The sequence below is a fragment of the Phycomyces blakesleeanus genome (genome assembly GCF_001638985.1).
Source record: "Phycomyces blakesleeanus NRRL 1555(-) unplaced genomic scaffold PHYBLscaffold_2, whole genome shotgun sequence".
Classification (NCBI taxonomy): Eukaryota; Fungi; Mucoromycota; class Mucoromycetes; order Mucorales; family Phycomycetaceae; genus Phycomyces; species Phycomyces blakesleeanus.
This window is the reverse complement of record NW_017265135.1, coordinates 378,661-404,656: the sequence shown is the minus strand read 5'-3', so window position 1 is coordinate 404,656 and position 25,996 is coordinate 378,661. Positions and strand designations below refer to the sequence as shown.

Sequence of the window (25,996 nt, the reverse complement as noted above, 5' to 3'; positions counted from 1 at the left end):
ATAAAGAAATATCACAATCAATTTCTTTCACTAATTAAGCAACAATGAAGCCAGCTCTTGTTTTCTTTCTTTCTTTATTATATATAAGGATATTGAGTGTAATACAGCACTAACTTCTTTTACTGTCACAATATACTGCTTTTTATATATACACACACGCAAAAAGTCTACTACACAAATCATACAAACACACACCATGACAACCAAAGATAAAATCGCACTGTAGGAATATTACATTCTTGTGTAAATTTAATTGAAATCCATTTCTTCACAGTCACGTACTTTTCTATACTTCTTTAAAATCCAAAAATAATAATAATAGTAGTAACAATAAGTCGTACAAGATTTATATATATATAGATAGATATAGATATAGATAGATATAGATACAGATACATATACATATAATATCTTTTGGCTCGATGGAAGACCGTGGCCTTGACGCTTATTCATGGGTTACCTTGGTTATATTCCTGTTATCAATTGTACCAGTCATTCGACCTTTCAAAATCCCATTCTTTCGTCAGACTCATATTCGTCTCAATCTCGCCACTTCTCCTCCTCTTGGGGTGCTTATCTTACTCATCATCAGAGCCATTCCCATTACGACTGTTAGAGATGGGTGTATTGGTTCAATGGGAATTCAGCCTTATGCGATCCTTATCTTATTCTATTCTCTTGTGCGTACATGAGCTATATATATAACTGTATGTGTACTAAATATATATGTATATGTATATGTATGCATGTGCATATATATGTTTTTTTTTTGTTTTGTTTTTTGTTTTCGTAGGCATATATTTGCATTTCTCTCGATTTAACAGGTTTATTTCAGTACCTTGCCTTTTGGGTGTCTCGGAAGGCTGGAAATCGAGGAATATTGGCATTCACACTCTTTTTTTGCCTCACCAGCCTAATGAGTGGTCTGACAAGTAATGATGTGGTGATCTTGACTGGAACAGTATTCTTATCGTATTTTACCCGAGTGTCTGGTATCAATCCCACAGCATTTCTAGTGAGTGAATTCACAACAGCGAATATTGGTAATGTACTTAATAAAAAACTAAAAAAAAAAAGAAATAAATAAAGAAGAGCAGAAAAGAAGTTGAGAATATATAAAAGAGAGAAAGAGAGATAAAAGAGAGTAAAATTCAAAGCACAATAATAATAATAATAATAATAATAAAAGACCTTTCTTTTTAATATATATATATATATATCAAACACCTAAAAGAAAAAAGAAGGAATAGATGAATGAAATGTACAATTGTGCACAGTTTTGCACACAATGAACTCAATTCATCTTTACAGCATCCATGGCGTTGTACATTGGCAATCCCACAAATGTGATTGTGTCGGAAGCCTACGATATAAGCTTTATTGAATACTCAGCCTGGATGTTACTTCCGACAGTAGTGACACTTTTGCTGGCATATTGTGTCTTGCGCGTGATGTTTAACAATCCAGTCTATCTTCCACGCCAGATCGTTGCACCTGATGCGAGCCCAAACAGCGTTCTGTTGGATCCAAAGGGGGCTGTGTTTGGCACGGTTCTGCTGGCCTGCTGTCTTGCTACACTGGTCGGCACTTCCTTTGCTGGAGTTTCGGTGTGGATGGTGACACTTCCTTTTGCTGTGGTAACATTAGTGAGAGATTTCTTGTATGACCTTGGAAGCATCAAGTGGATGCACAGTAATAATGGGCTTTCGACGGTGACCGGTAGTATCGACATCGACATCGACATCAGCACCAGTAGTACAGTTAATAACGGCACGATTGACAGCATCGACAGGACACGTAGAAGCAGCCGGGGTAGCCTAAGCAACCGAAGTATCGGTCTTCAGTCACTGCCTGCTACAAGGGCCGAGACAGCTCCTCGAGAGACAGTTGGTTTGCATCGGTCGTTCCAGCGCAGACTTGGACAACGGATCAAGAGACTTGGGTACCGCTGGCCGACTGTATTTGCGGTTATACAAAGAATGCCCTGGGCAATCTTGCCATTTAGTCTGGGGATGTTTGTGCTTGTCGAGGGACTGTCTTTGGTTGGATGGGTGGGGGTTCTGGCCAAAGGGTTGGTGGTGTTTACTTTAAACTATGTGACGGCAGTCTATGGAGTGACATTTGTGTCGATTGTAGCTTGTCAGCTGCTGAACAACCTACCCATGACCATCTTGTTAACAAGAATAATCCAGCATCCAAATTTCAGTTCCAGAGTCACATCCCCAGTTATTATGCAAGGTGTTCTGTTGGGACTTATTGTAGGAAGCAACCTGGGTGCATGTCTGACGCTTGTAGGAAGTCTTGCTGGTATTATGTAAGTACAATTACAAAACAAAACAAAAAAAAAGACCAATTGTTAATATTTTCTTGGTTGGGTTGATCTAGGTTTGATCACATCTTGAAGAGCAAGAATATCCATGTACTTGGCTACCGTAATTTCCTTGGTTGGAATTTGATTTTATTACCTGTTCTTGCCTTGGGTGCAAGTAGTGTAATTATTGGAGAGTTGTGGTTTATCTATCAAAGGAGTTAAGGCTTTTAATCTCTCTCTCTCTCTCTTTTTCCCGTGGCTGAATATTTTTGCTTTAATAATTTAATTAAAAAAAAAGCAAATATATATATATATATTTATATTATGATGATTATGCTGATTATTTGTTTAATATTAAGAGAGTGAAATCCAAGTGGTTGGGGATATTCAAGTTTCCCCAATGTGTGGAGTCGGTCATTAAATAATGTTTTAGATTTTTTTTTCAACTTGTATTTCTATAAAAGATGGGGGACCAAAATTACTCCCCCCTCCTTTGAATACCTTTTATATAAATATATTTTATATTATTTTATTTTTGAAAAAAAAAATCTTTCTTCTTTCTTCTTCTTCTTCTTTTTCTTTTTCAACTACTTCTTTAATACCAATTGGCAACGATTTACTCTTACAAATACCGATAATACTGTAAAGAAAGTCATTCTGCCATGACAAATCCTATGATAGAAGGCCATCTTTTGATGATGGGAACACACGCACCAAATGCTTTGTGGGGAGGACATCTTGAACTGTCTCTGCTTTGGTCAGGTAATGACAACAGATGATAACTATATAGTCAAATAAGAGGTGGTGTAGAATCATTGACTAACGGATTGGTAAATGGATTAGTATTCTCAAAATGTAAAAAGAATGTACAAGGACTACGTATCGAAAACATCTCTTGGCGGTTGTGGTATCGACAAGCAGTTCTTCGTAGACCAAAGGCACCCCATCAACCTATTCCACTCCCAGACAGCCTTCCTTTGCTCACCCGGACGCGCTCTCTTCCAACCTTTCCATCCCAGCCAACACCAAATAATATCAGCCATGATTGGATTGGCAAACAAGCACAAGCACAAGCAACACCATCATCGTCATCATCATCATCATCATCATTATCATCATTACCGCCACCATTATCACTATCATTATCATTATCACTATCATCAGCACCAGTACCACCAGTGCCGGAATTAGCATCACCACAAACAAAAACAAAAACAAAAACACAAGCACAAGCACAAATACAGACACAAAAAGAAGATACAGAAGAGTTTGGACAAGGTGCGCCGTCGCCGATAAGATCAAAATTCTACATTGACCAGTCAGACGATGTGGAATCTTTGGACAGCTACATGACCAGTAGTGACGAAGACGATGATTTGTACTATTATTACAGCAATAGCAACATCAATAATGATCTTAATAATAATAAGAAGAAGGAGGATGAGGACGAGGATAAGAATGATAAGAACGAAGATTATTATTATTGGCAAATGAGTGAGGATGGTTATGGTGGTTGTGCATATTCTTCGGAGAGCTCTTTGTGCGTATCCGACCTGCAGCAAACAGATTACACATTTGAGAAACAGACGGTCAAGGCTACTGAATCTATTTCACTCTTATCGGCCATGCTGCAAGATGATGAACAGAACTACAATAACAACAATAACAACAATAACAACAACAGTAACAACCACAATCAAAATCAAAATCATAACCTCCTCCACCTTTACAACCAGCAACAACAACACGACCATTCCAAGTCTACTGTGATGGATACTGCAATGGGTAATACAATGGGACTGCGACGATGTCAAGCACGATATCAACATTTATCTGAATGGTTCATGGCAAATCCTACTTCTACTTCTACTTCTACTACTTTATAGATTCTTGTTTTTCTTTACTTTATCTTATTATACCCTCATTACACCAAAAAATACTATGTTTTTTTTTTCTTTATTTCTTTATTTATTTATATAAAAAGAAAGACAGACAGACAGACAGACAGAAAGAAAGAAATATACTGCATCATCTCTTCTAATACAATAAACAAGAAAGGCCCTTTTTTTTGTACACAATGTTTGGCATTATCATAGATCAGGAGAGCATGCAGCTTACATTGATAGACCATTTGTAACTTAACTTAGTAAGCCAATAAAGCAATTGCATATCGTTTTCGTTTTAGTTTTATATATGTGTATGTGCGTGTGTTACCAAAATAGAGATACAGATCCAGAGACGGACACGGAGAGAAACAAAAGAGGGGATGTAGGGTGCAAAGTGGAGTGCGATAGAATAGAGTTCAAGAGGTAAATTAAACGGGTAAACGCAAAAAAAAACAAACAAAAAGAAAACAAATCAATTAATAAGGTAAATGAGAATAAGAGACATCAAGAGCCTTGGTTATCAAGTGCTTTGTTAAAAAAAATTCGATTTAGTCAAATAGCTTGTTTTATTAGAAAGAGAAAGAAGATATTGATAATTGGTAATAAAAGGTTCTAGGCCAACCTACTATAGAATTTATAAATCTTTTGTTATTGTTTTATGATTATGATTGTGATTGTGATTATTATATTTGTATTTGCATTTGAAACGTCAAGCTGATTCTTGTAGATCCTAAAGACACAATCGTACCAAAGACACCCTAAAGAGAAAACAAAAATTTGTATTTACTTATCAGTAATTAAAGATAAAGACGATCGTTAATAGCTATTAAAAATAACACATACAATTAAAGTGTCCCTGCATAGGATTTTGATATCCACGTCTTGGTATCTATATATACGTATAAAGATAACACTAATACTGATAACAAAGAGCCTTTTTCTTTTGTGTGTATCTTTGCGTTAAAAAAAAATCAAGGGTGCAGATTTGTAAACGGCCGTGAGATATAGAGTTACTCAGCATTAGAAATTAATAAAACGAAAAAAAAAAAGATATTTTATTTATATTTATTACTCCTTACTTTTCTTTCACATTCAATACCATGCCTTGAGTTGTCAAAAATTCTTATATAGAGGCATTGCTTGTTTTTATTTCTTTTCTTTTGTTGTAAAAACAAGCATCTTCTCCTCAGTAGAGCTCAAAGTCATCTTGAACATTCCTCAATTGACGATTAGATGAATCATTAAAGAGATATTAAACGGAGTATTACTGATAAATATTGTTCTTTGTTTTGAGTCTAAGAGTGAGATGCATTTGAGGGCTATGGGATGCTATTACCAAAGTAGCTTGGCACATGTTGATGTAAAATAAAAGAATAATAATAGAGAGTTTGTAGAGAAACGGTCAGTAACTATATTTGTGTAACCGTCTTTGGTTCTTATGCTCCAGTGGCCAGGACAAATATGACAGTTGGACAGATGAAGAATAGGTTGGGTTTTGGTGGCAATAGCCAGAGCAATAGCCAGAGTCGGAGCCAGATCTAGTATGACAGCTGAGGATTGGGGTTACAAGTGATTTGGTCAGATGCTTCCCGGCCTATAGTAAAGGGCAATGATCCTGACCCAACCATAATCCACGATCAGTAAAACCTGGAGAATGTTTCTAGCAAATAAACAAAGATATACAAGTTATAATATTAAAGCTTGGAAAGGGCTTTTCTTTTCTTTTCTTTTCTTTTTTATTCTTTTAATGACCAAGGGTTTTAAACCTTTTGTGGATCTTGTTTGATCAAAATAGCCTTTTATTTTTATTTTGTCGACTGTTTGGTATCAACAAGGATAATTTAATAAAGTACTTATATAATATGCTTACAACTTTGTTTTCAAGAAGACGGACCTGAATAAACAATACTAAAGGAAGATCAAAATATATAAATACAAAAAAGGTCTGGCAGAATTAAGACTGTAAATTTGGTACTCGTGGTAGGAAACGTTAAATAATTGATCTATAGACTTTATTGGAATACAAGTCCTAACTAGACCATTATAGTGAATAATTAAAAGAGAAGGATTGCTATAACTTTCCAAAGACTTTCTTATTATTTATTTTGCAGTAAAGAAGATCCTCTCTCTCTCTTTAGTTTATCTTTGATTATTACCATTCATTTAATGTACACAGAGAGAGAGAGAGAGTTACAAGTTATTGTCTTTATTACTGATATTGATATTGGTATTAAAAATTGCCATTATCATTATCCAGTCATTATTAATATCAGTATTAATATAGGGTTTCTTTTACTTTCAAAAAGGTAAACTCAAAATGTTTAAATATCTCTGCTTTATCCAGTTGTAGGATAAAAGGAAATACGACTCCGATATGATTATTATAGATAGAAATATATATATATATAAAATATATAAAAAATATATTAGAAAAACCAATATAAGGGGGGTTTTAAAAATTAAAAATAAAATAGAGGTGTTTAGAGAGTATAAAAGGAACGGAACGAATGGGAAATATGACAAACAAACCAAGAGGTAAAGAAGTATGTTTGTAAAGAGACAGTGTGTAAGAGAGCGAGGGTTACTCTGATTCTTGTCCCTGTATCTAGTAAAGATGATGTCTTTTTTTTTCTTTTTTCTTTTTTGTGTCTAGTAATTAATAGAACAGCAAAGTCTCCAAAAGTTTACAGAGGGCGTGGGGCAAAATGTATGACAAAAGGATTTAACAACATTCCTCCAGTACACAGCAACACAGCATACCAGCCAAACTAAGCACAAAAAATAAATAAATAAATAAATAAATAAATATATATTGATTGGTTGATTGATTGATTTATATATTACCAGGCAGTACAACAGCCATCATCCTGTCTCTGTGGTGGTGCTTGCTGAACATAAATTGTCTGAGGAGGAGGACTAAAAGACATCAAATAGAAGAAAGCATATCGAATTGTTATTAAAAGAGTGATAACAATATCAGGATTACTTACGTTGGCTGGTAGAAACCACCACCTTGTTGTGGAGGGTAGTATCCCTGCTGAGGTTGTTGTTGAGGATAATAACCTTGCTGAGGAGGTTGGTAGTAAGGACCGTTCTGCTGAGGAGCGTAAGACATTGGAATAGACGGTAGTTATGGTGGTGATGAGGTTGGTTGAAGGGGTAGAAAAAAGAAAAAAGAAAAAAAAAAGGGTAAGAGAAGAAGAGGTGAATTTGACAGTCCGAGCGTTCGAATAGGATTTATACTGGCGGCAAATATAATATTTATCAGATTTATTTTATAACTAAGAAAAATAAATAAAATGCTTGGCTTGGCTTGATTATTCTTATTTTATTATTTTATTTATTTATTTAAACTATATGATTTATAGATCAAAAAAACAACAACAACAAATGGCTTATTTTTGATCTTATATTGATAAATACACTTGTTATAGTCATCATTTGGGTTAATTATATCCACAAGTTGCTAAGCAATTATTTAACTATTCAGGTGCGTCTATCTATCTATATTTGTACATAAACAAGTACCTCTTTACTCATTTGACTTTTTTCTTTTTCTTTTTTCTAGACCCAGAGATCAATATATATATACATATATATATATATTATCTTGTAATTCATAATAACAGCAATAATACAAATTTATATCAATTGTCCGTTCAGGGCAATCCTGATCTTCGTAAAAAAAAAAAGTATCTCAACAAGGCAATACATAGCGTGGCTAATCGGGAAATCTGATAGAATAGACTGCCAAAAGTATATATATACACAAAGAATCAAAGTGAAAAAAAAAAAACCAAAAGTGTGAGTAGAATGAGTGAAGAAGAAATAAAGGAGAAAAATAGCCCGAAGAACTATCCTGGCTGACTTATATTTTTGTGCCCGTTGTAATCCAAACCCAGACAAGTCAGAACAAAAAAAAAAGATAGGTGGGAAAGTCTGTCTCTAAATTAATACTACACACACCCATCCCACCAGCAAACTACAACAATTTTTTTTTTCTTTTCTCAGTAACCATGTCGGAGAATAAAAATACCCACAACATCTACTCTAAATGGAAATTAAAATGAATGAAAAAAATCAGGGGGAGAAATAGATCAATTATTGAAAATATACATATATATAATTGTTTCAAAATTTAGAGAGCATAAAGACTGGTTACAAATTTTATTTATTTATCTCGAATTAATTATTTTTCTTTCTACATCTTTTGCTCCCACATTTTTCTTTGAAGCATGGAAGACAACTTTACCCAAAAGACTGCTGACAAGACAACCTTCATGTGCACAATCTGTACAAGCCATAATATCTTTAAACCACTGCACAGACTTTGAAACCATTACGGACAAACCATCCTAATAAAACAAAAGAGTATGAGAACTCTTTTCAAAAAAAAAAAAGGTAAACTTAAATACAACAAATATCATATTGAAGTTACCTCGACACTAAACCTGCAATTTCTGATGGTCCTTTTTTTTAAAAAAAAAAAAAAAAAACTAATTCCATTACCATTACCACCAACAACCTGAAGGGCTATAATGAATCGACTCTAATGGAATCAATGTTCGAATTTCCCGGTACATTTATGGAAATGAGGCATATGATTAAGAAGAAAAAGGTAATAATCACGTTTCATTGTAAGTAAAGATGACTAATGTCATAGTAAAATAAATAATAACCAGGGTTTTGTTGTTGTTACTGTTGAGCAGTTATCAATCAAATTTTGACCTACCCGATGAAAACTCTTAAGCAATTTGACGAAAAAAAAAACACACACACACGAACACGAACACCAAAATAGACTATGATAGCCTGGATCATATTCCTAGAATTTTCTCATACTTTCGGCTCGTTTGGGATAAGCTATAAACCCCTCCTTCTTATTTGATGCCTTGTCTTCCGGTTGAACCCACTGTGGGCCAGAAGAAAGACCAAAGTCCTTCTTGCCCGAGTTCGCCAATGCCGATTCCTGGCCAGCACTACATCTCGATGGGTACAAGGAGTCTCTTAGACTCAAAGCCTTTGATCCATCCTTACCAAAGGGCATGCCTGTCGAAACCCTTTACATAATTCCTCTTGGTCCCAACTAAATAAATACTTGTGGATCTTCTTCTGTAAACAAAATATGTTGACCGCAAGTGAAAATAAAAGTCTCCAGGAAGCTCTAGACTCTTAAAAAGCATGTAAGAGTTACAGCCGAACATTCAGGAACAAGCTTCGCCACACTGGTTCCTTTGTTGGACGCGATTTCAAGGAATTGATTCAAGTCTTGCATCCATTAGGCCGCCTGTCGTCTTTGGTGTACATGCGTGTAATCGACTGGTGCTTCGACTAATTATATTGCCCAGATAAAACACGCTGTCACTGATGTAACGGATCTGCTTTTTCAATTGGATGTCCAGCTTCTCCGGGAAGGATTTCCTAAGCAAGACTCCACGTTCAAGCCAAAAGTCCACCTTCTGCATCATATCACTGATATAATTGGTCTTTTTTTTTGGTTCTGTGCTGCAATACGAAACTGAAAATGGCGAACAATTTAACAAGTTCATCCGCGAGCATTTGTTTAAGACCAACCGCCATTCCATCTCTCGAGACGTCACTACAAGATTCGGAAACCAATTCACCTGTCGGCATCTTTGCAATGGCGGATCGTATGTCGTGGAGAGACCAGCTGGTAATGGAACAAGATCTGTGAGAAGTTCAATTGGTGATTTTGTCAAGCTGGCCCCTGTCAATTTCCCAGGCTTTAATCTCCATTTCTTTGGTTCTCGTGTCAACAGTGACAATTCCGGGTTGTTGACTCTCACTTTGTGTGATACACTTGGAGGTGTTTTTCAATCAAATGGTCAATTCTTCCTTGGTCAGATAAAGATCGGTCAACCAAGAGACTCTGCAGACAGAATGAGGAAGGCGTTCTTTATGCAAAAGTATCAAATTGTTCCGAGCAGCAATGTAAATTGCATTATACCCCAGCCGTAGTAATAGACAATTACAACAACATTGTGGTTCTGCCTCTTGGAGGCCTGGTCGAAGTCAACAAAGATGACATCAACATAGTTCAAGCTGTTGATATTCACTTGTTCGTCGGGTCTTCCAATAACCAAAAGTTCCTCAATGTTGCAAAATTCGGCATGTTCTGGTGGATGTTGATGAACATTGCAAAAATTTATTAAAAAAAAGTATTTTTTTTTCCAATGGGTTTTGACCAATAAAGTATTATTATTACTATTATTATTTTTCCTCTCCTTTTCGAATAATTTGGTTCATATTATGGTGAACAATACGAACTTCTGGTTTAAAAATTACATTCATGAGACACAGGGACGTAGATGAATAATGTATATATTTTGCAAGGATATAATAGATAGGATCAAGAATTGTCAATATTTTTGAGCCAATTAAGCTTTTTTTTAATTTTATTTTTGATAAAAAATATTCAGGTACATAATGCAGCAGAAAATTTTGGGCTTCAAAAATAATACACTCTACCGTAAGTATTTTAAAGACTAGTCTGTTCGTTTAGCTAAAATATACATCAAACGACATTTTCCGCCAGGAAAAAGATTAGTATGGAAATAAAAAGTATTGACTTGGTGTGGTGCAACGTTGTCAGAAAAATAATAATAAATGAGAGTTTCCAACAAGCTCATAAGGCATTATCATCATCATCATCATCATACTAGAAAGACAGGATGAAATTAGAGATCATGTGATTTAGCCCTTCTAATCGGTCACGTGTTCTCTAATTTACTTGCTATTTCTCACTAAAATAAAATGTAAAAACCTATACTACTTGGTAATTGTGTGCCGTACACTATTACCAGTAGGGAACAGTTACATAGAACTTAACGTAGCCAAATGCCCCCCCCCCCCCCCCGGAGGGGGGAGCAAAGCTCCTAGTATATTTATATTAAAGGGATAAATTACTGTGATAACGCTCGGGTCTACCCAACAATAAGGAGATGTAGTAAAATATGTATAGAAAGGACAAATATATCAACAAGTATGCGTATAACTATCGCGAAGGGTGATTATAAGACAGTGACAATGGAATAGATGTATAAACAAGATAATAAGGGATTTGATAAATAAGATAAGAACAGATAAGGATAAGTATTTTAATATTATTCCATCTGAAGGCTTTTATACCAGAGAAATCTGTACTATTTTACTATAAAGCTCTTCTCAAGCAGTACCAGTGGTAAAATAAAATGAACAGGGGTATGCCTTGTGCAAGGGAGTTGAAGTAAATCATGAAAAGAGCGTCATACTTCTTGCAGGATATTTGTGGCCTGAGCAGAACCAAAAGAACACACACCGTGTCAGAAATGTCTACAGCAAAAAAATAAATAAATATCTAACTGATCGACTTATTCCGTCTCGAGTTCTTATACTGCTCTGGAATCTTCTGGTTTACAAACTTCTTTTATTGTTTCTCTGCTTCATTTATGGAAAATATACCTTTCTTTCTTTTTTGAAGTAGTTTGTAATATTTGCTAAAGATCCCAGTACTTAAAGCGCGTACTGGAACTATTTGATCCCAATGTTTTCAATCATATTTTTAGCACAATTTGATTTTCTTTCTCTTTGATGAATTTAAATATCTGGAACTTTCAAATAAGAATATCGATCCTCCAAAGGTACAAAATTACTGGAATACCAATGACTAAGTATTGAATTTCTAGAATACCAAAAATAAATAAATAAGCAAGTCGCGTAAATTCTCGACCAAAGATTCCTCCCTAATGAGGGGTTTGTTCTCGGGCTCTCTTGTCATGCCTTGTCAAATACTCTTTAAGTATTATTATTATTACTTTTTTCATTTTCCCCTTTATATGTAGGAGATTTCTTTTTTTTTAAAAAAAAAATATCTCGGTTCATTTATTCTGTAGCTCTCATTGGGACTCCTTACATGCCATAGCACGCGAGACCTAGAAAAACTTGCAATAAGATAAAATACTTTCACCTTATAGACGAAAGTCGAAATACGGAGGTTTAAATTCTGACATATATTACAGTGAAACTCTGTCAATGGTAATGATAGGAGAAACTAATCCGTGTTCTCCCATAAATGGTGATTAAAAAGGTGTTAATTAATAATCAACCCTTTAAACCCCAGTTCTAAATCCCTTATAAATAGCCAACACAAAACTATAAAACAAAAGAAAACCTTAATCATCAAAACATGGCTCCTACTATCCTTGTCGTTGGCGCTACCGGTAACACTGGCAAAAGTGTTATCCATACTCTCCCCGCACTATTGGAATCCAAGAATACCAAGTATCGAATTCTTGGTCTGACCCGCTCCTTAGACAGTCCCATTTCCAAGAAACTCGCCAAAATATCTAATGTGGAGATGCAAGAGAAAGATTGGACTACAATCGATGCAGATTGGCTTAAGGAACAAGAAGTGGTCAGGGTTTTCATAGCTCCGCATAATTTGCCACATCAATTCGTAGACGAATCTGCATTCTACATTGCCTTACTACAAGCCGGAGTCCAATACGTAGTGAAGATCTCAACAGCCTTAAAATTCATAGGCCCTGTCAGTCCTGTATTCTACGGTCGCTCACATTGGGCAATCGAAACCTTGCTGTCTCAGCCAGATTTCAAGAATTTGCAATGGACATCTCTCCGACCAAGTATCTTTACTGCTTCCTACCTCCCTAGCTCTGTAGAGTGGATCAAGAGCTACCGAAAAACTGGAAATCAAGACACATTGAAGCTCATTCTGAATGCCGATGCTCCTGTGGCACTGATTAATCCAGATGATATCGGCAACACTGCAGCCCACCTTCTTGCGCTTGATGACCCCACTCCACACAACCAAGCCAAATATGCTCTTAGTGGTCCTGAAGACGTTACCGGAAAACGGCTAGTGGAAGCAGTTGAACAGATAGCTGGTGTGAAAGTGCAGGATGTCAAGTACAAGGACATTGGGTTTCTTGATGAGCTCGTTGCTTCTGGTGGATACCCAAAGAAGGTTCTGACTTCAATTATTGCAGGCTGCGAGCTTGCTTGGAATGGCCAGTTCTCTCTCTCTGAATGCCCAACCAGCAAAGAAATCCTTGAACTCGCTCCTCCCAAGAGCACGATTATGGATTGTTTGCATAGCATGTTAGAAGAAGAGTAACTAATAAATAAAAGTGATTATACATTGACTTTTGTTTTTATTTTCTGGTTTATTTTTGAAAAGGCATTATACAATGATACGAAATACAGAAATAAATTTCTAAAAGCATTCACAGCGGTTTACTTAAATAAATGTTTTTTTAGCTGAATATTCTTCAGTAATATTTAACGAATATCCAAGTTTGCTATCTCAAAATCGTTCAAACAATAAAAGACAAATGAGTCCTCAGGCTTAAACGAACCGCTTTGGGTGCTTCTTTTACATATGAACATAAAACGTGGCTAGGAGAGCCAATGCCACGCATTTGAAGTCAGAGTGGAGAATAATGCCATTTACATGTTAGGCACAACACACACGCATTTTTATTTTTACTATTTTTTTTTTTTCAATTATCGATATTAAAATTTTCATTAACCGACGACTTATCTTTTTCTTTATACCCTACCAGATCTTATTTTTTTGTGAGCCGACGAAATCCACCGCACTGACTGTGTACATATATATACGATACAGACTCGTGGGCTTTGTTGTATTTGGAGAAATCTTGCCCAAAACTAAGCATATATTAAGTACTATCTACGCACACACACGCACATAAACGCATAAACACACACACACACACACGTATATATATATATATATATATATATATAGCTGTGTATAACAAGGGTTTATTTGAGCCACGTCTACGTCACCTACAACGAATACGAACCTACAAAGCTTGTACAATTTCTTGTCTCATTGCGTCTTGACTTGTAATATATACTTTCAGACCTTCATCTAACATTCCTGCTAGAAATTAAAAAAAAATTAAAAAAAATAAAAAATTAAAAGAAGAAAAAGAAGAAAGGAACTCTTTCACCTCCCTTTCTACTAAAAAAGATAAAAGACAGAAGAAGAAGTAGTAGTAGACAAAAAAAAATGTCCAATCCACGATCTACATCCCACCAACGTAGAGCATCTATTCAACTTACAAACGTCTACCCCGAAAAGAGCCCTCATCTCGGTCGCCTCGGAAGTATTTCTCCACCACCACCGAATGAATTAGTTTCGGTACCATTAGTGTCATCCAAGCAACGCCATGGGTCAATGTGGCTCAGCATTAAACTCAAGTGTCAACAGTGGATTTACCGCATCGATTCATTTTTAGATCCTGCAGGAGGACCATTGTTACCTCACGACAAACATGGTGTGGCATTTGGAGGAACCCAAAAAAAATCCAAGATCATGTCATTGTATCGGTCAAAACTTGTTCGATTCTTACTCCTAGTCTACTGTGTATTCTCGGTGTTCCTGACTATTAACCACAGCTGGCATTGGTTAAGATCTGGGCCAGTATTGGATTCAAGATTTGGAGAAAACTGGGTAGCCCAACGTACTTATAATCAAGGTATATACATATATTTAATTAATGAGTAACGAAAAAAAAAGACAATCAATTAAGTGTAATATATTGATGAAATTGGATCTACCAAATAACAATAATAGACGATACATATTCGGTGGTGGACGGCATGTCACATGGCTTAAAGATGGCCAAATTACTGTCAAAGTCTTATTATGAAGCTGCAGAAGCTGTCGAGCCTTACTGGCTCAAGGCATCCAAAGTACCTTTTGAAGAAGATGTTTCAATCATCACCACAGTCACACCTGGTACCTGGACTGAATTAGTTCGTTTAGTGGAACACTGGCAAGGTAAGATAAAAGAAACAAAGAGATTGAGAAAGGAGGGAGGCAGAAAAGGGAAAATTATCTTAATATCACCAAAAGAGTCATTTAAACTCACAATAATTGACAAAAAAAAATCCTCTCCTTTTGTTATTCTTATTCTTATAATCTGTATATATATATATATATATATGTGTGTGTGTGTGTGTGTGTGTGTGTGGGTGGGTGTGTGGGTGTGTGGGTGTGTAGGTCCTGTATCAGCTACATTGCAGGTAAAGGATGACAAGGATGGCTTACAGGAAATGAGCAAGATTCGTGCTGCATACAATGAAAATCCCAAACTCGCCACCCGTCTGGATATACATTTGTCTCGCCACGGGGGCCGTCAACCATCCGTCCTATTGTCCCGTAATGCCGAACGAAATCTTGCGCGTTTGTTTGCACGCACAGAATTTATTGTGGAGATGCCCAATTCAATGGTCCCAGGCACCAATCTCCGCAAGACCCTCGAAGCCAATCAAGCGACATTTGTAAAGGTACTTCGGGAAGGCGACGTGCTTGTGGTTCCTACCTTTGGGTTCCCTCGGTACGACAAGGAGAGCTACACCGTGCCTCACCACAAGGCTCGTTTACTGGAATTAGTTGAGGAAGAGGAGATGATCATGATAGACAAACACTGGAAGACCAATCAAGGACCTACAAATATGACACATTGGAAGGATGCAGATATACTTTATTTAGTTGAAAAGTATGAGTTTCACTATGAGCCAGTTGTGATTGAAAGCAAGACAGTTCAGCCATGGTGAGGAATACAAGCAGAGCCAAAAAAAAAGAGTGAGAGGGGGGGATATGAATAAGAAGAGAAACCTCTTTTTTTTCTTTTTTGTCGTTGATGTAATTAATAGTTTCTCTTATTCTCTTTTAGGTGCGCCGAAAGATTCCTTGACAGTAGATCGGCATGTCGGTTCTCTAGTTATTTGACAGGTGCAAAATTCTGGGTACTTCCTGACGATTTCGTAGTCCAATTACCTGAGAATAAGGATAGTGTATTGACCGATTTCGATGTAAGTTTTCTCTTGAGCTATATTTATATCAAAAGAAAGAAGATAGTCTTTGAAATGCATATTGGGATGATGTACTTAGCTTTATGTTTAGAATGTGATTGAGAGTCGCCTGTATGCCAAATTCTATTGGGAGAAGTGTGTACATTATGCAAGGCAACTTGACGCACTCGGTCTCTGGAGGGGATCCAGATCACAGCACATCAGAACTCAGTGCTCACGTGTAATTCAAAACTGGGGCAAAGGATTGATAGGCAAAGCAGAATAGACAAAAAATGAAGAAAAAGAAACCTTAAAGAGATAGAAAGAAAAGAATAATAATAATAATAATATTAATCTAAAAAAAAATTATACAAATTACAAAATACATACAAGCATATTAAAGAAGTATATATATATATATAATATTGAACCAAAAGAAAGAATATACATATATATCTTCTAAAAGGTTATAAGATAGTACACCATGTATGCATGTGTAGTGTGTGTAGTGTGATATTCATTTCTTTCTTTATTTTCTATTGCGTAAAGTATTAACCGATTTATATTCTTTACATGCATATATATGTATACAAGTACATATACATGCACATGCACAGCTACATATACATATACATATACATATATAAAGTCTTATTATTGACAGTTCCTCCTTTAATCTCTTATTTTCATTCTCTTCTCCAACTATTTAATACTCTTCATGTCAAACATGCATCATTACGATGCCCCTCACAGTCATGGGGCCATTGACAGCAACCCCTCTTTTACCCCTTCTTTTAATGACTCAAACAATGACAATCGCTTGCCATCAGTGGCAGATCCGCATTCTGCAGATGTCTACCGGGATCATCCCATGTTGGCCACTCAACCCAAAACTTCTTGTGAGCCAATAGGCTATGATGAGAGAGAAGACCGGTTCGCTTCACTATTTATTTATATATTTTACCATACATTCATATATATATATATATATATACTTACAAAGCTCCAAAATGTTATAGAATATACGAGTTGATTGTCTGCCAACAACCGCTCCATGCGCGTATGTGTGGATTTGGTGAAAAAGACCGACGTCCAATCGACCCTCCGCCTATTGTTCAATTGGTTGTACAGCAGGGTGGCAGTAGAGGTCCAGTAGATGTCCAGTAAGTAAATGCTACTTATATATATATATATAAGCTAAAATATATGTAGAACACTTCAGGCACCATTCTTTGTGCTCCATGTTACTCTTTGGTCTGACGATCGTAAAGAAGAGCGAAATATCATTTCGAACCCACCCAAATGCACCAGAGTTCTTATGGGCTCACTTGTCAGCTCACCTAGTCTATTAAAGAACACGGAAGGAGAACAAGGGCTGTATTTTGCATTCCCCGATCTTAGTATTCGTACCGAGGGGCGTTATACGCTTCGGTTTAGTCTAATGAAATTAGTGAGGTAAAGAAGCAGATTAGAAGAGAAATGGAATCGTTTTCTTTGGATCTTTGGTTTTATTTTTTTCACATCTATTGACATTTCAGATACACCTTATTTTGGCTGCGTATGTTTGTGTATACATTTTGTAGCTCTGATTTTCAGACCAATGCCAAATCAAAAATCATTGCTCAAGTTTTTTCAGATCCATTTACGGTCTATTCTGCTAAAAAGGTACGAGTAAAGTAGTATTATTACACAATAACAGAAAAGAGAACAAAGAATGAGATGGTCTTCTCTTTCTTTCTTTTGATTTAGCTACTAATCATCTTAATCAACTTTCATTTTTTTCTGGACACTCGTATATCTATAACAGTTTCCTGGGATGACAGGTAAAAATGAAATATATATATAAAAGGGGGTAGATACTTAAAGAATAACATTTACCATAGAGTATACCATATTAAAATATTAATCAATATTACTTTATTTCTGTATAATAGAATCTACTGAACTATCAAAGACATTCGCTAAACAAGGCCTCAAAATACCCATTCGAAATGATGGTAAGTTATTATATTTAATCTCTCTTTCTCTCTAACACCAAGAAATTCAATTCGTCTTTTATATATACATATTTGTGTTTGTGTTTGTGCTTATAAACATATCATTTTGTCTTTATATAGTGAGAACAAAAAGAACAGATTAATATGTATGTATGTATGTGTGTGTGTGTGTGTGTGTTTGTTTATATAAGTGTACATATACTATAAACTGGCAAAAATATATACACAACATTGATTTTGAATTAATATATAAAAATGACTCTTAAAAAAAAGGAGAATATCTTGTGAGCAAATGTGATATACTCTTTATTAGAATACGGGTTACAAGCTGTCAAGACTTACACATTATTAGTCATTTATTTATTTATTTATTTATTCTGTTAAGAAAATAAAAATAAATATAACTATAAAAAAATCTTGCTGCGGAAAATAATGTAGTTACTGACACTTTCTGATTTTACTCAGGGTGGCTTATCCAAACCTCCAAATTGACGAGTGAGAGGCGAAGAGTATATAAGAGAAACAGAGGGGAAGGATTGGGAGGGGTGGTTTCTGAGAAGGAGAATCAAATAATAAAACCCACATTTTTTTTTCTATTTTATTCTTTTCTTCTTTTTTACTTTTTGTACTGAATTCAACAATGTCAGCTCCCATTGAGCAAAAACTTGCTGCCATGAGCGTCAAGGCCGAGGCACCTGCTGCTGCTGCTGCTGCCCCTGCTGCTGATGCCGCCAAGAAGGTTGACAAGAAGGCTGCTAAGAAGCCTAAGGCTGCCAAGGCTACTGGCGATTCCGAGTATCCTCTCGAGGTACGGCTTTTATTTATATTTATTCATTTATTTAGTTAATTAAACTTTATATATACGTATTTCTTAATACACTTTCCAAATTTTAAACTATATATATATATTATATGCACACTGTAAAACATGAAAAGTAGTAGTAACATCTATAACATTTTTTTTGTATTAGTATGAGCCTAAGCCCGAGTACCTTGCTCATCGTATTGCCATGTTTGACCGTCTCAAGGCCAAGAGTGATGCCGACATCAAGTGTAAGTAATAAATAAACCATACTTGTATTTTTACTTGTCTGTCCGTTAGTGTGTCAGTGTGTCAGTGTGCCAGTGTGTTTGCTTTGTTGAATAGTAAACCACTTTTTTTCCTTTATTTTTTTATTTGTTTATTTATTAACGCGTATTATTTGTGTTGTCAAAAAAAATTATTAGTGAAGCCCCGTGTTCCCATCACAATCACTCTTCCCGATGGTACTGTCAAAGAAGGTACTGCCTGGGAAACCACTCCTATGAATATTGCTGCCGGTATTGCCAAGTCTCTTTCCGAGCGTGTCGTGATCTCAAAGGTCAACGGCGAGTTGTGGGATTTGGAGCGTCCTATTGAAGAGAGCTGCAAGCTTGAATTGATTGATTTCGAGAACCCCGAAGGCAAGCGTGTCTTCTGGCACTCTAGCGCCCACATGATGGGCGAGGCTTGCGAGAGACATTATGGCTGTCACTTGTGTATTGGTCCCCCGTTGGAAGATGGTTTCTACTACGAGATGGGTGTCAAGGATCGGTAAGTCGTAATATATATATATATATGAGGGAATGAGAATGAGAATAGGAGTGGGGATATAAGTGCTATAAAAATTGAACATTGTAATAATAACATTATTATTACAATGTGTGTAGCGCTGTTACCCAGCAGGATTATGCTAGCCTTGAAAAGTTGGTTGGTACAATCACAAAGGAGAAGCAGCCCTTTGAGCGTCTTGTGATGACCAAGGAAGAATTGCTTGAGATGTTCAAGCACAACCCTTACAAGGTCCACATCATCAAGGACAAGATCCCCGACAACACCTCTACTACAGTCTACCGCTGCGGTCCCCTTATCGATTTGTGCCTCGGTCCTCACTTGCCCCACACTGGTCGCGTCAAGGCCTTGACTATCACCAAGAACTCTTCTTCTTACTTCTTGGGTGATGCCAAGAACGATTCTCTCCAGCGTATCTACGGTATTTCTTTCCCTGATAAGAAGCAAATGACTGAGTACAAGAAGTTCTTGGAAGAGGCCTCCAAGCGTGATCATCGTAAGATCGGCAAGGTAAAGTGTGTTGTCTAATTTCATAAGAGAAAGAGAGAGAAAAGATATTGGAAATCACAAAAATTCTAAATCTATTGTGTCTGTGTGTACCTTTATTTATCTATTTATTTATTTTTTTAAAAAAAGGAACAAGAGCTTTTCTTCTTCCATGAGTTGTCTCCCGGTTCTGCATTCATGCTTCCCCACGGTACCCGTGTCTACAATGCTTTGATGGATATGATCAAGGTATGTTTTGAGAGAGAGAGAGAGAGAGGGGGGGGGGCAAATCAACAATATAATATAATATATGCATATAAAGTGGTTGTGCAGTGTAGTGTGTAATGTTACTTACACAACCTTTTTTTTTAAAAAAAAAATGTACCGAATAAATAGGGTGAATACACCCAGAGAGGCTTCACTGAGGTTATTACTCCCAATATGTTCAACCTCAAGCTCTGGAACCAGTCCGGCCACGCTGCCAAGTATAAGGAGAACATGTTCTGCTTTGAGGTTGACAAGGAAGAGTTTGCCTTGAAGCCCATGAACTGCCCTGGGCATTGTTTGATGTTCGGCCACAAGGAGAGAAGTTACCGTGAGTTGCCTATCCGTCTGGCTGATTTCGGTGTTCTCCACCGTAATGAATTCTCAGGTGCCTTGTCTGGCTTGACCCGCGTCCGTCGTTTCCAGCAGGATGATGCTCACATTTTCTGTCGTCAAGATCAGGTAAGAAATCAAATGAAGAAAAAGAAGAAAAAGAGATTTTAAGTTGGGGATGGTTATGATAACTTTTTTTTTTGTATTATTTAGATCGCTCAAGAGATGGCTAGCTGTTTCGACTTTTTGCACCATGTGTATGGTATCTTTGGCTTCGACTTCCATCTCAAACTCTCGACTCGCCCCGAGAACTTTATTGGTGAAATCAGTGTGTGGGACAATGCTGAAAAGGTAAAGAAAAGATGGATGGATATTTGAGCAAAAATGTACCCAAAAGATTGAAATCAAAGTTTATTCACACAACTTTATCTTTTTGTTATACGTAGACATTGGAGGCTTCTTTGAACGAGTTTGCTAACAAGCACGGAGCTACCTGGGAGCTTAACCCTGGAGATGGTGCATTCTATGGCCCCAAGGTCGACATTGTCATTTCTGATGCTCTTCGCCGTAAGCACCAGTGCGCCACTATCCAGCTCGATTTCCAGTTGCCAGAGCGCTTCAAATTGGAGTTCCGCACTGATAACACCGAGACCGAGCTCAACTTTGCCCGCCCTGTGATCATCCATCGTGCCATTCTTGGATCTGTGGAGCGTATGATGGGTATTTTGATTGAGCACTTTGCTGGCAAGTTCCCCTTCTGGTTGTCCCCTCGCCAGGTCAATGTTATCCCTGTGGCTGCTGCATTCTTTGACTACGCTCAGGAAATTGTTGATAGATTGTCTTCTCTTGGTATCTATGCTGATGCTGATTTGTCAGACAACACTCTCAACAAGAAGGTCAGAAACAGTGAGCTTGCTCAGTACAACTTTATCTTTGGTAAGTTTTTTCTTTTTTATTATTATTATTATTACTTGTGTGCATGGTTATATTTATATGTATTTTATAGTTGTCGGAGCTGAGGAAGCCAACACTCGATCAGTCAATGTGCGTAACAGAGACGACGTTGGCACCAAGGCCAAGGGTCAGACCATTCCATTGGACAAGGTTATTGAGTCGGTTGTCAACCTCAAGAAGAACAAGACTCTTGAGAACAAGATCTAAGTAAAATAAAAATAAATTAAAAGATATAATAATTTTTTGTAACAAATATATATATAAATAAATAAAATAAAATAATTAAAATAAATATACAAACATAATTTATTTTTTGATGGTGTCATATTGTGATTTCTTTTTTTTTCTTTTGTTTTTGTTCTCTTTATACTACATCAATTTATACTATTTATTTTATTGATTACACAAAAGTATTTTTTATGAGTAACTTAATCAACCGATGTAACCATGGTTACAGTGAACATCAATATTTGTTTCGTGTGTTGACTGACAAAAAATGTCAAAAAAAGACATCAAAATTGAATGCAATTGAATTGAATCGAATGGAATAGAATGGAACAAGAGGGAATCATTCTTGTATAAATAAGGAGACTTTATTTCTAGGAATAAAGGTCAATGTTCTGACTTTGGGTTGGCTGCAGGCAATGCAAGCTCAACCCTATTTTTATAAGAAAAATAAAGTAATAGTTGTCATTAAGCATCAGTCTGCAAAGCCTATAATAAAGTTCGCATATAAATGTCTAAAATACAGAAAAATATTCTGTAGTCAATATACTATCACTATAATTAACAAAGAGAGAGAGAGAGAGAAGGGGGGAAGGGGATCAATGGTGGCGGTTTCTTATACATGATATATATATATATATATATAAAGCATACTTTTATTGTGGTTTAACAAAATATCGTACCTTTTTCCATCGATTTGAATTGATTTATTTTATATACATGAATATTCCCAAATCAACTTATTTTACAATACAGCAAAGAAATTATGTGTGTAATGCCAACAAACTATCGACACACAAGCACAAACGTAAACATCCTTAACCTCACCCCCCTCTCTCTCTATCTCTTTTACTATCTTTAAACCCAACTATAAGATAAAGATTCAAAAAGAAGAAGAAGAAGAAGAATAAATAACATTCTTTTCCCTCCTTCGCCCTTTTCTCCTTTTTCTCCTTTCTTGTTAGTTTTGGTAAAAAAAAAAGGGCCAAAATAATAATAAAAGAGGTGTCTAAACTAAGGAAACCGAATTTTTCGATAGCAATAATTATGTACTCATCTTCTTGTATCTTACATGAAAGACGCACACACTATAGACACTACAAACAACTCCTTGTTATTTTCTATTATGTAAATATATATATAAAAAGAAGGGGGAAAAAGAGATAGAATGGAAGGAGTTCAAGTTTAAAGAACTTAAACGTACTTTGTTATATATTCTCCTATCATTCATATCATCATCTTATCTTGCGACATTGAAAAATACAAGACAAGTACTGGTTGGTTTGTCCTTTAAATTCTTTTTTTTTAAAGAAAAAGAAGTAAAACATAAAACCATTTAGATTCCATTTGTTAGATACTTTGTACATAAAAGAAGACAAGTAGGTAAAGGACCTCGTGTAATATTTATATTTCTTTCCTACCATGTGGGAAATGTAACACGGATGTCGTACCAAAGTCAAAGGAGTATATAAGCCATCATTGTTGGAGCTTATTTGTTTTTTTTTCTGTTCTCTAGGATCCGCACCTCCACACCCATTATACGCTATATACACTTTATCAAATATCATTTACGCCCCAACCATCTCTTCTTCTTCTTCTTTTATTTTTTTTAATTTATATATAATAAATATCTATTATATATATATATATATATTCTTTACTGCTCTTTAAAGATTAATATACCAATCTTTAAAGACATTTACTTACACATATATCTATCTATATATATATATATATAATATATATAATTTATATATAATTTATATATAAAGATATAAAGATATATACTTTTATAGTTGTATCAATATATTACCAATAGCAATATAGTTTGTGTAAAAAATATATATAAAAAACATATATATTCTATACACAAAAAAAATACAAAAGAAAAAAGAAAAAAAAAAACGATACATAAATCCTTGTAAAAAAAAAAAAAAACTTCTTTTTTTTTTCCCTTCACAACTATGGCCGATATTGCACTAGAGCACGCACCTCAGCACCCTACAGCTCAGTTGTCGCCCTCACCACCGCCACCACAACCTGTACCAGTCGCCTTGGCTCCCGAGGTACTTGACCGACTCCGTCAACTCCAACAGGCTGATAGTCCTGTCAGTGTCAATGAGATCCTCAAGGCTGCCAATCTTTCTCATCTCGCCCAGCCATCTCCATCAAAGTCACTCGATGGCCGCATCTCACAAATGACAGTTCCTCATCTCCAGAAATCAACATCTACTCTCACACTGGCCGAACGACGACGCATTCCAACCTCGCCAGAGAAACTAAAGGTCTATGCACACATGGCAGCTCACACTCGCACTCTCTCGAACGATAGCAGCGACTCAAATAATGATCGTTTTCGACGCCTGGAAGCCGAAAATGCCAAACTACCACCTCAGGTAAAAAAAAAAATACAAAATAAATAAATAAATTATTAGTTAATTAGTTAATTAGTTAATTAGTTTTGGTAATTAATTAATACCATTGTAATAATTGAAACACACTATGTATCTCTGTATATATCTATCTAGAGGATATTAATATTAATATTAATATCACTAATCACTAATATAAACATATACAATTAACGCTATCATTATTATTAATATCTTTAGGACTCTGAAGAATATTTGTTGGCTCGTTTGGAGCGTCAAAATGCTCTTTTGAATGCTGACCCTAAATCTGTCTGTATCGAATCCAACCGTCTCAAGGCAGATTTCTCTACTCTACGAACCCTCGTCTCCGATAACACGTTCTCACCCACACGTATCGAGGATACCGAGGCTCTGTTGAACCGGAGCTCTATCAAACACACACTCGAATCCACAGACTACGATGTGTCTGATTGGGATTTCTGGCAGTGTGTGGTCGACGATTTCCCTGTAGCTGCTGCTAAATTACCCCACCTGCTGGCTGCCAAATTACGTTACGGCGGGATTCCTCATCGTCTCAGAGGTGTGGTGTGGCAAGCCATGGCACGTTCCTCGGCCACAAACTTGGAATCGATGTATGATAGTCTGGTTCTCGAAGAGACCCAGAGCCCATCCCCTTACGAACGAGTCATCAAGCGTGACCTCTCCCGCACCTTCCCTCACATCGAAATGTTCAAAGCTGACGGAGGAGAGGGCCAGCAAGCCATGGGCCGTCTGCTCAAGGCCTACAGTGTCTACGATGCCCATGTGGGCTACTGTCAAGGACTGGCCTTCTTGGTTGGACCTCTATTGATGGTGGTAAAGTATCTTTATCTGTTTCTTCTTTTTCATTCCACATGCAATGCAATGTTATTTTTTCTGTATTGACTCTGTGTGTGTGTGTGCGCGCGCTTTGTATCTATATGCATATGCATATAAAATAAACCCAAAATTTAACTCTACTCAACTAAAATCAAATCAAAATAGATGCCAGAAAAGCAAGCATTTTGTGTATTTGTGAGGTAAATAAGAAAACACATACGCACGAAATTTTAACAAAAAAAAAGAAAATTTCTTTATCCTACCTATGTACTGAATTACATCTTTATTCATTCGTTCTTATAGATTGATGGAGACCTATGATATGCGTACAATGTTTACTCTCAACATGGAAGGTCTTCACCTTCGTCTGCATCAATTCCAGACTTTGCTATCCCAAAGATGTCCTCGTCTTGATGCTCATCTTACCCAGCACTCAATTCACCCGGCCATGTATGCCTCGCAGTGGTACCTAACCCTCTTCGCCTACTCACTGCCCTTGCCACTAGTCCTGCGTATCTATGATCTTGCTCTGGCCGAAGGTGCTGTCGAGACCATCACACGTGTGGCCATTGCCCTCATGGTCAAGAACGAGGAGCACTTGCTTGACATTGACGACTTTGAAGAACTCATGATCTACCTTTCATCTCGTAAGCTCTACGAAGAAGCTTACGATGTCAACATCGATACCGTCATCGCAGATACTATGTCTCTCAGTGCATTGATCTCAAAGGCCAAGATGGACAGCATTGCAGAAACCCATGATCGCGAACTCGCCCAAGAAAAAGACAGAGCACACCAGGTGCTTGCTGTCCGATTTGGCGGTTGGGGTGCAAACAAGTCCAAGAACAGCAATAACAATAACGGTTACAATAGTG

The 25,996-nt window shown here is 36.4% G+C and overlaps 9 protein-coding genes across 9 annotated transcripts; 8 read left to right on the top strand and 1 right to left on the bottom strand.

Moving 5' to 3' along the window:
- Positions 1-437: 437 nt before the first annotated feature.
- PHYBLDRAFT_97869 (hypothetical protein) lies at positions 438-2,479 on the top strand (the record flags this gene model as incomplete). Its single annotated transcript, XM_018444034.1, has 4 exons — positions 438-680; positions 794-1,043; positions 1,312-2,314; positions 2,386-2,479. Coding segments are annotated over 4 exons (1,590 nt in total), but the record flags the coding sequence as incomplete, so codon positions are not given.
- A 494-nt stretch (positions 2,480-2,973) lies between these two features.
- PHYBLDRAFT_139239 (hypothetical protein) lies at positions 2,974-4,197 on the top strand (the record flags this gene model as incomplete). The annotated part of the gene is made up of 2 exons (XM_018430185.1): positions 2,974-3,073; positions 3,155-4,197. The coding sequence occupies 2 exons, from the start codon at positions 2,974-2,976 to the stop codon at positions 4,195-4,197; spliced, it is 1,143 nt and encodes a 380-aa protein (XP_018297244.1).
- Positions 4,198-6,575: 2,378 nt separating this feature from the next.
- PHYBLDRAFT_179015 (hypothetical protein) lies at positions 6,576-7,360 on the bottom strand. Its single transcript, XM_018438081.1, has 3 exons — positions 7,188-7,360; positions 7,042-7,113; positions 6,576-6,965 (listed from the first exon to the last, which is right to left on the bottom strand). Exons 1-3 carry the CDS (start codon positions 7,310-7,312, stop codon positions 6,920-6,922), a joined length of 243 nt encoding a protein of 80 aa, XP_018297243.1. The 5' UTR covers positions 7,313-7,360; the 3' UTR covers positions 6,576-6,919.
- A 1,389-nt stretch (positions 7,361-8,749) lies between these two features.
- Positions 8,750-10,370, top strand: PHYBLDRAFT_139237 (hypothetical protein; the record flags this gene model as incomplete). Its single annotated transcript, XM_018430184.1, has 6 exons — positions 8,750-8,774; positions 9,121-9,276; positions 9,378-9,496; positions 9,546-9,647; positions 9,742-10,057; positions 10,126-10,370. The coding sequence occupies 6 exons, from the start codon at positions 8,750-8,752 to the stop codon at positions 10,368-10,370; spliced, it is 963 nt and encodes a 320-aa protein (XP_018297242.1).
- A 2,012-nt stretch (positions 10,371-12,382) lies between these two features.
- Positions 12,383-13,330, top strand: PHYBLDRAFT_15374 (hypothetical protein; the record flags this gene model as incomplete). Its single annotated transcript, XM_018433238.1, has 1 exon — positions 12,383-13,330. The coding sequence occupies one exon, from the start codon at positions 12,383-12,385 to the stop codon at positions 13,328-13,330; it is 948 nt and encodes a 315-aa protein (XP_018297241.1).
- A 583-nt stretch (positions 13,331-13,913) lies between these two features.
- On the top strand, positions 13,914-16,327 carry PHYBLDRAFT_179014 (glycosyltransferase family 49 protein; the record flags this gene model as incomplete). The annotated part of the gene is made up of 5 exons (XM_018438080.1): positions 13,914-14,720; positions 14,819-15,025; positions 15,248-15,800; positions 15,924-16,062; positions 16,154-16,327. The coding sequence occupies exons 1-5, from the start codon at positions 14,252-14,254 to the stop codon at positions 16,325-16,327; spliced, it is 1,542 nt and encodes a 513-aa protein (XP_018297240.1). The 5' UTR covers positions 13,914-14,251.
- A 441-nt stretch (positions 16,328-16,768) lies between these two features.
- Positions 16,769-18,181, top strand: PHYBLDRAFT_58245 (hypothetical protein; the record flags this gene model as incomplete). Its single annotated transcript, XM_018440286.1, has 7 exons — positions 16,769-16,974; positions 17,061-17,204; positions 17,254-17,496; positions 17,625-17,706; positions 17,849-17,864; positions 17,976-18,038; positions 18,159-18,181. The coding sequence occupies 7 exons, from the start codon at positions 16,769-16,771 to the stop codon at positions 18,179-18,181; spliced, it is 777 nt and encodes a 258-aa protein (XP_018298303.1).
- Positions 18,182-18,711: 530 nt separating this feature from the next.
- PHYBLDRAFT_106919 (hypothetical protein) lies at positions 18,712-21,873 on the top strand (the record flags this gene model as incomplete). The annotated part of the gene is made up of 9 exons (XM_018427966.1): positions 18,712-18,846; positions 19,010-19,091; positions 19,266-19,611; positions 19,728-20,139; positions 20,266-20,364; positions 20,512-20,841; positions 20,926-21,063; positions 21,159-21,648; positions 21,719-21,873. The coding sequence occupies 9 exons, from the start codon at positions 18,712-18,714 to the stop codon at positions 21,871-21,873; spliced, it is 2,187 nt and encodes a 728-aa protein (XP_018297239.1).
- A 2,350-nt stretch (positions 21,874-24,223) lies between these two features.
- Positions 24,224-25,761, top strand: PHYBLDRAFT_121036 (hypothetical protein; the record flags this gene model as incomplete). Its single annotated transcript, XM_018428776.1, has 4 exons — positions 24,224-24,287; positions 24,504-25,118; positions 25,287-25,321; positions 25,425-25,761. Coding segments are annotated over exons 2-4 (630 nt in total), but the record flags the coding sequence as incomplete, so codon positions are not given.
- Positions 25,762-25,996: the final 235 nt, after the last annotated feature.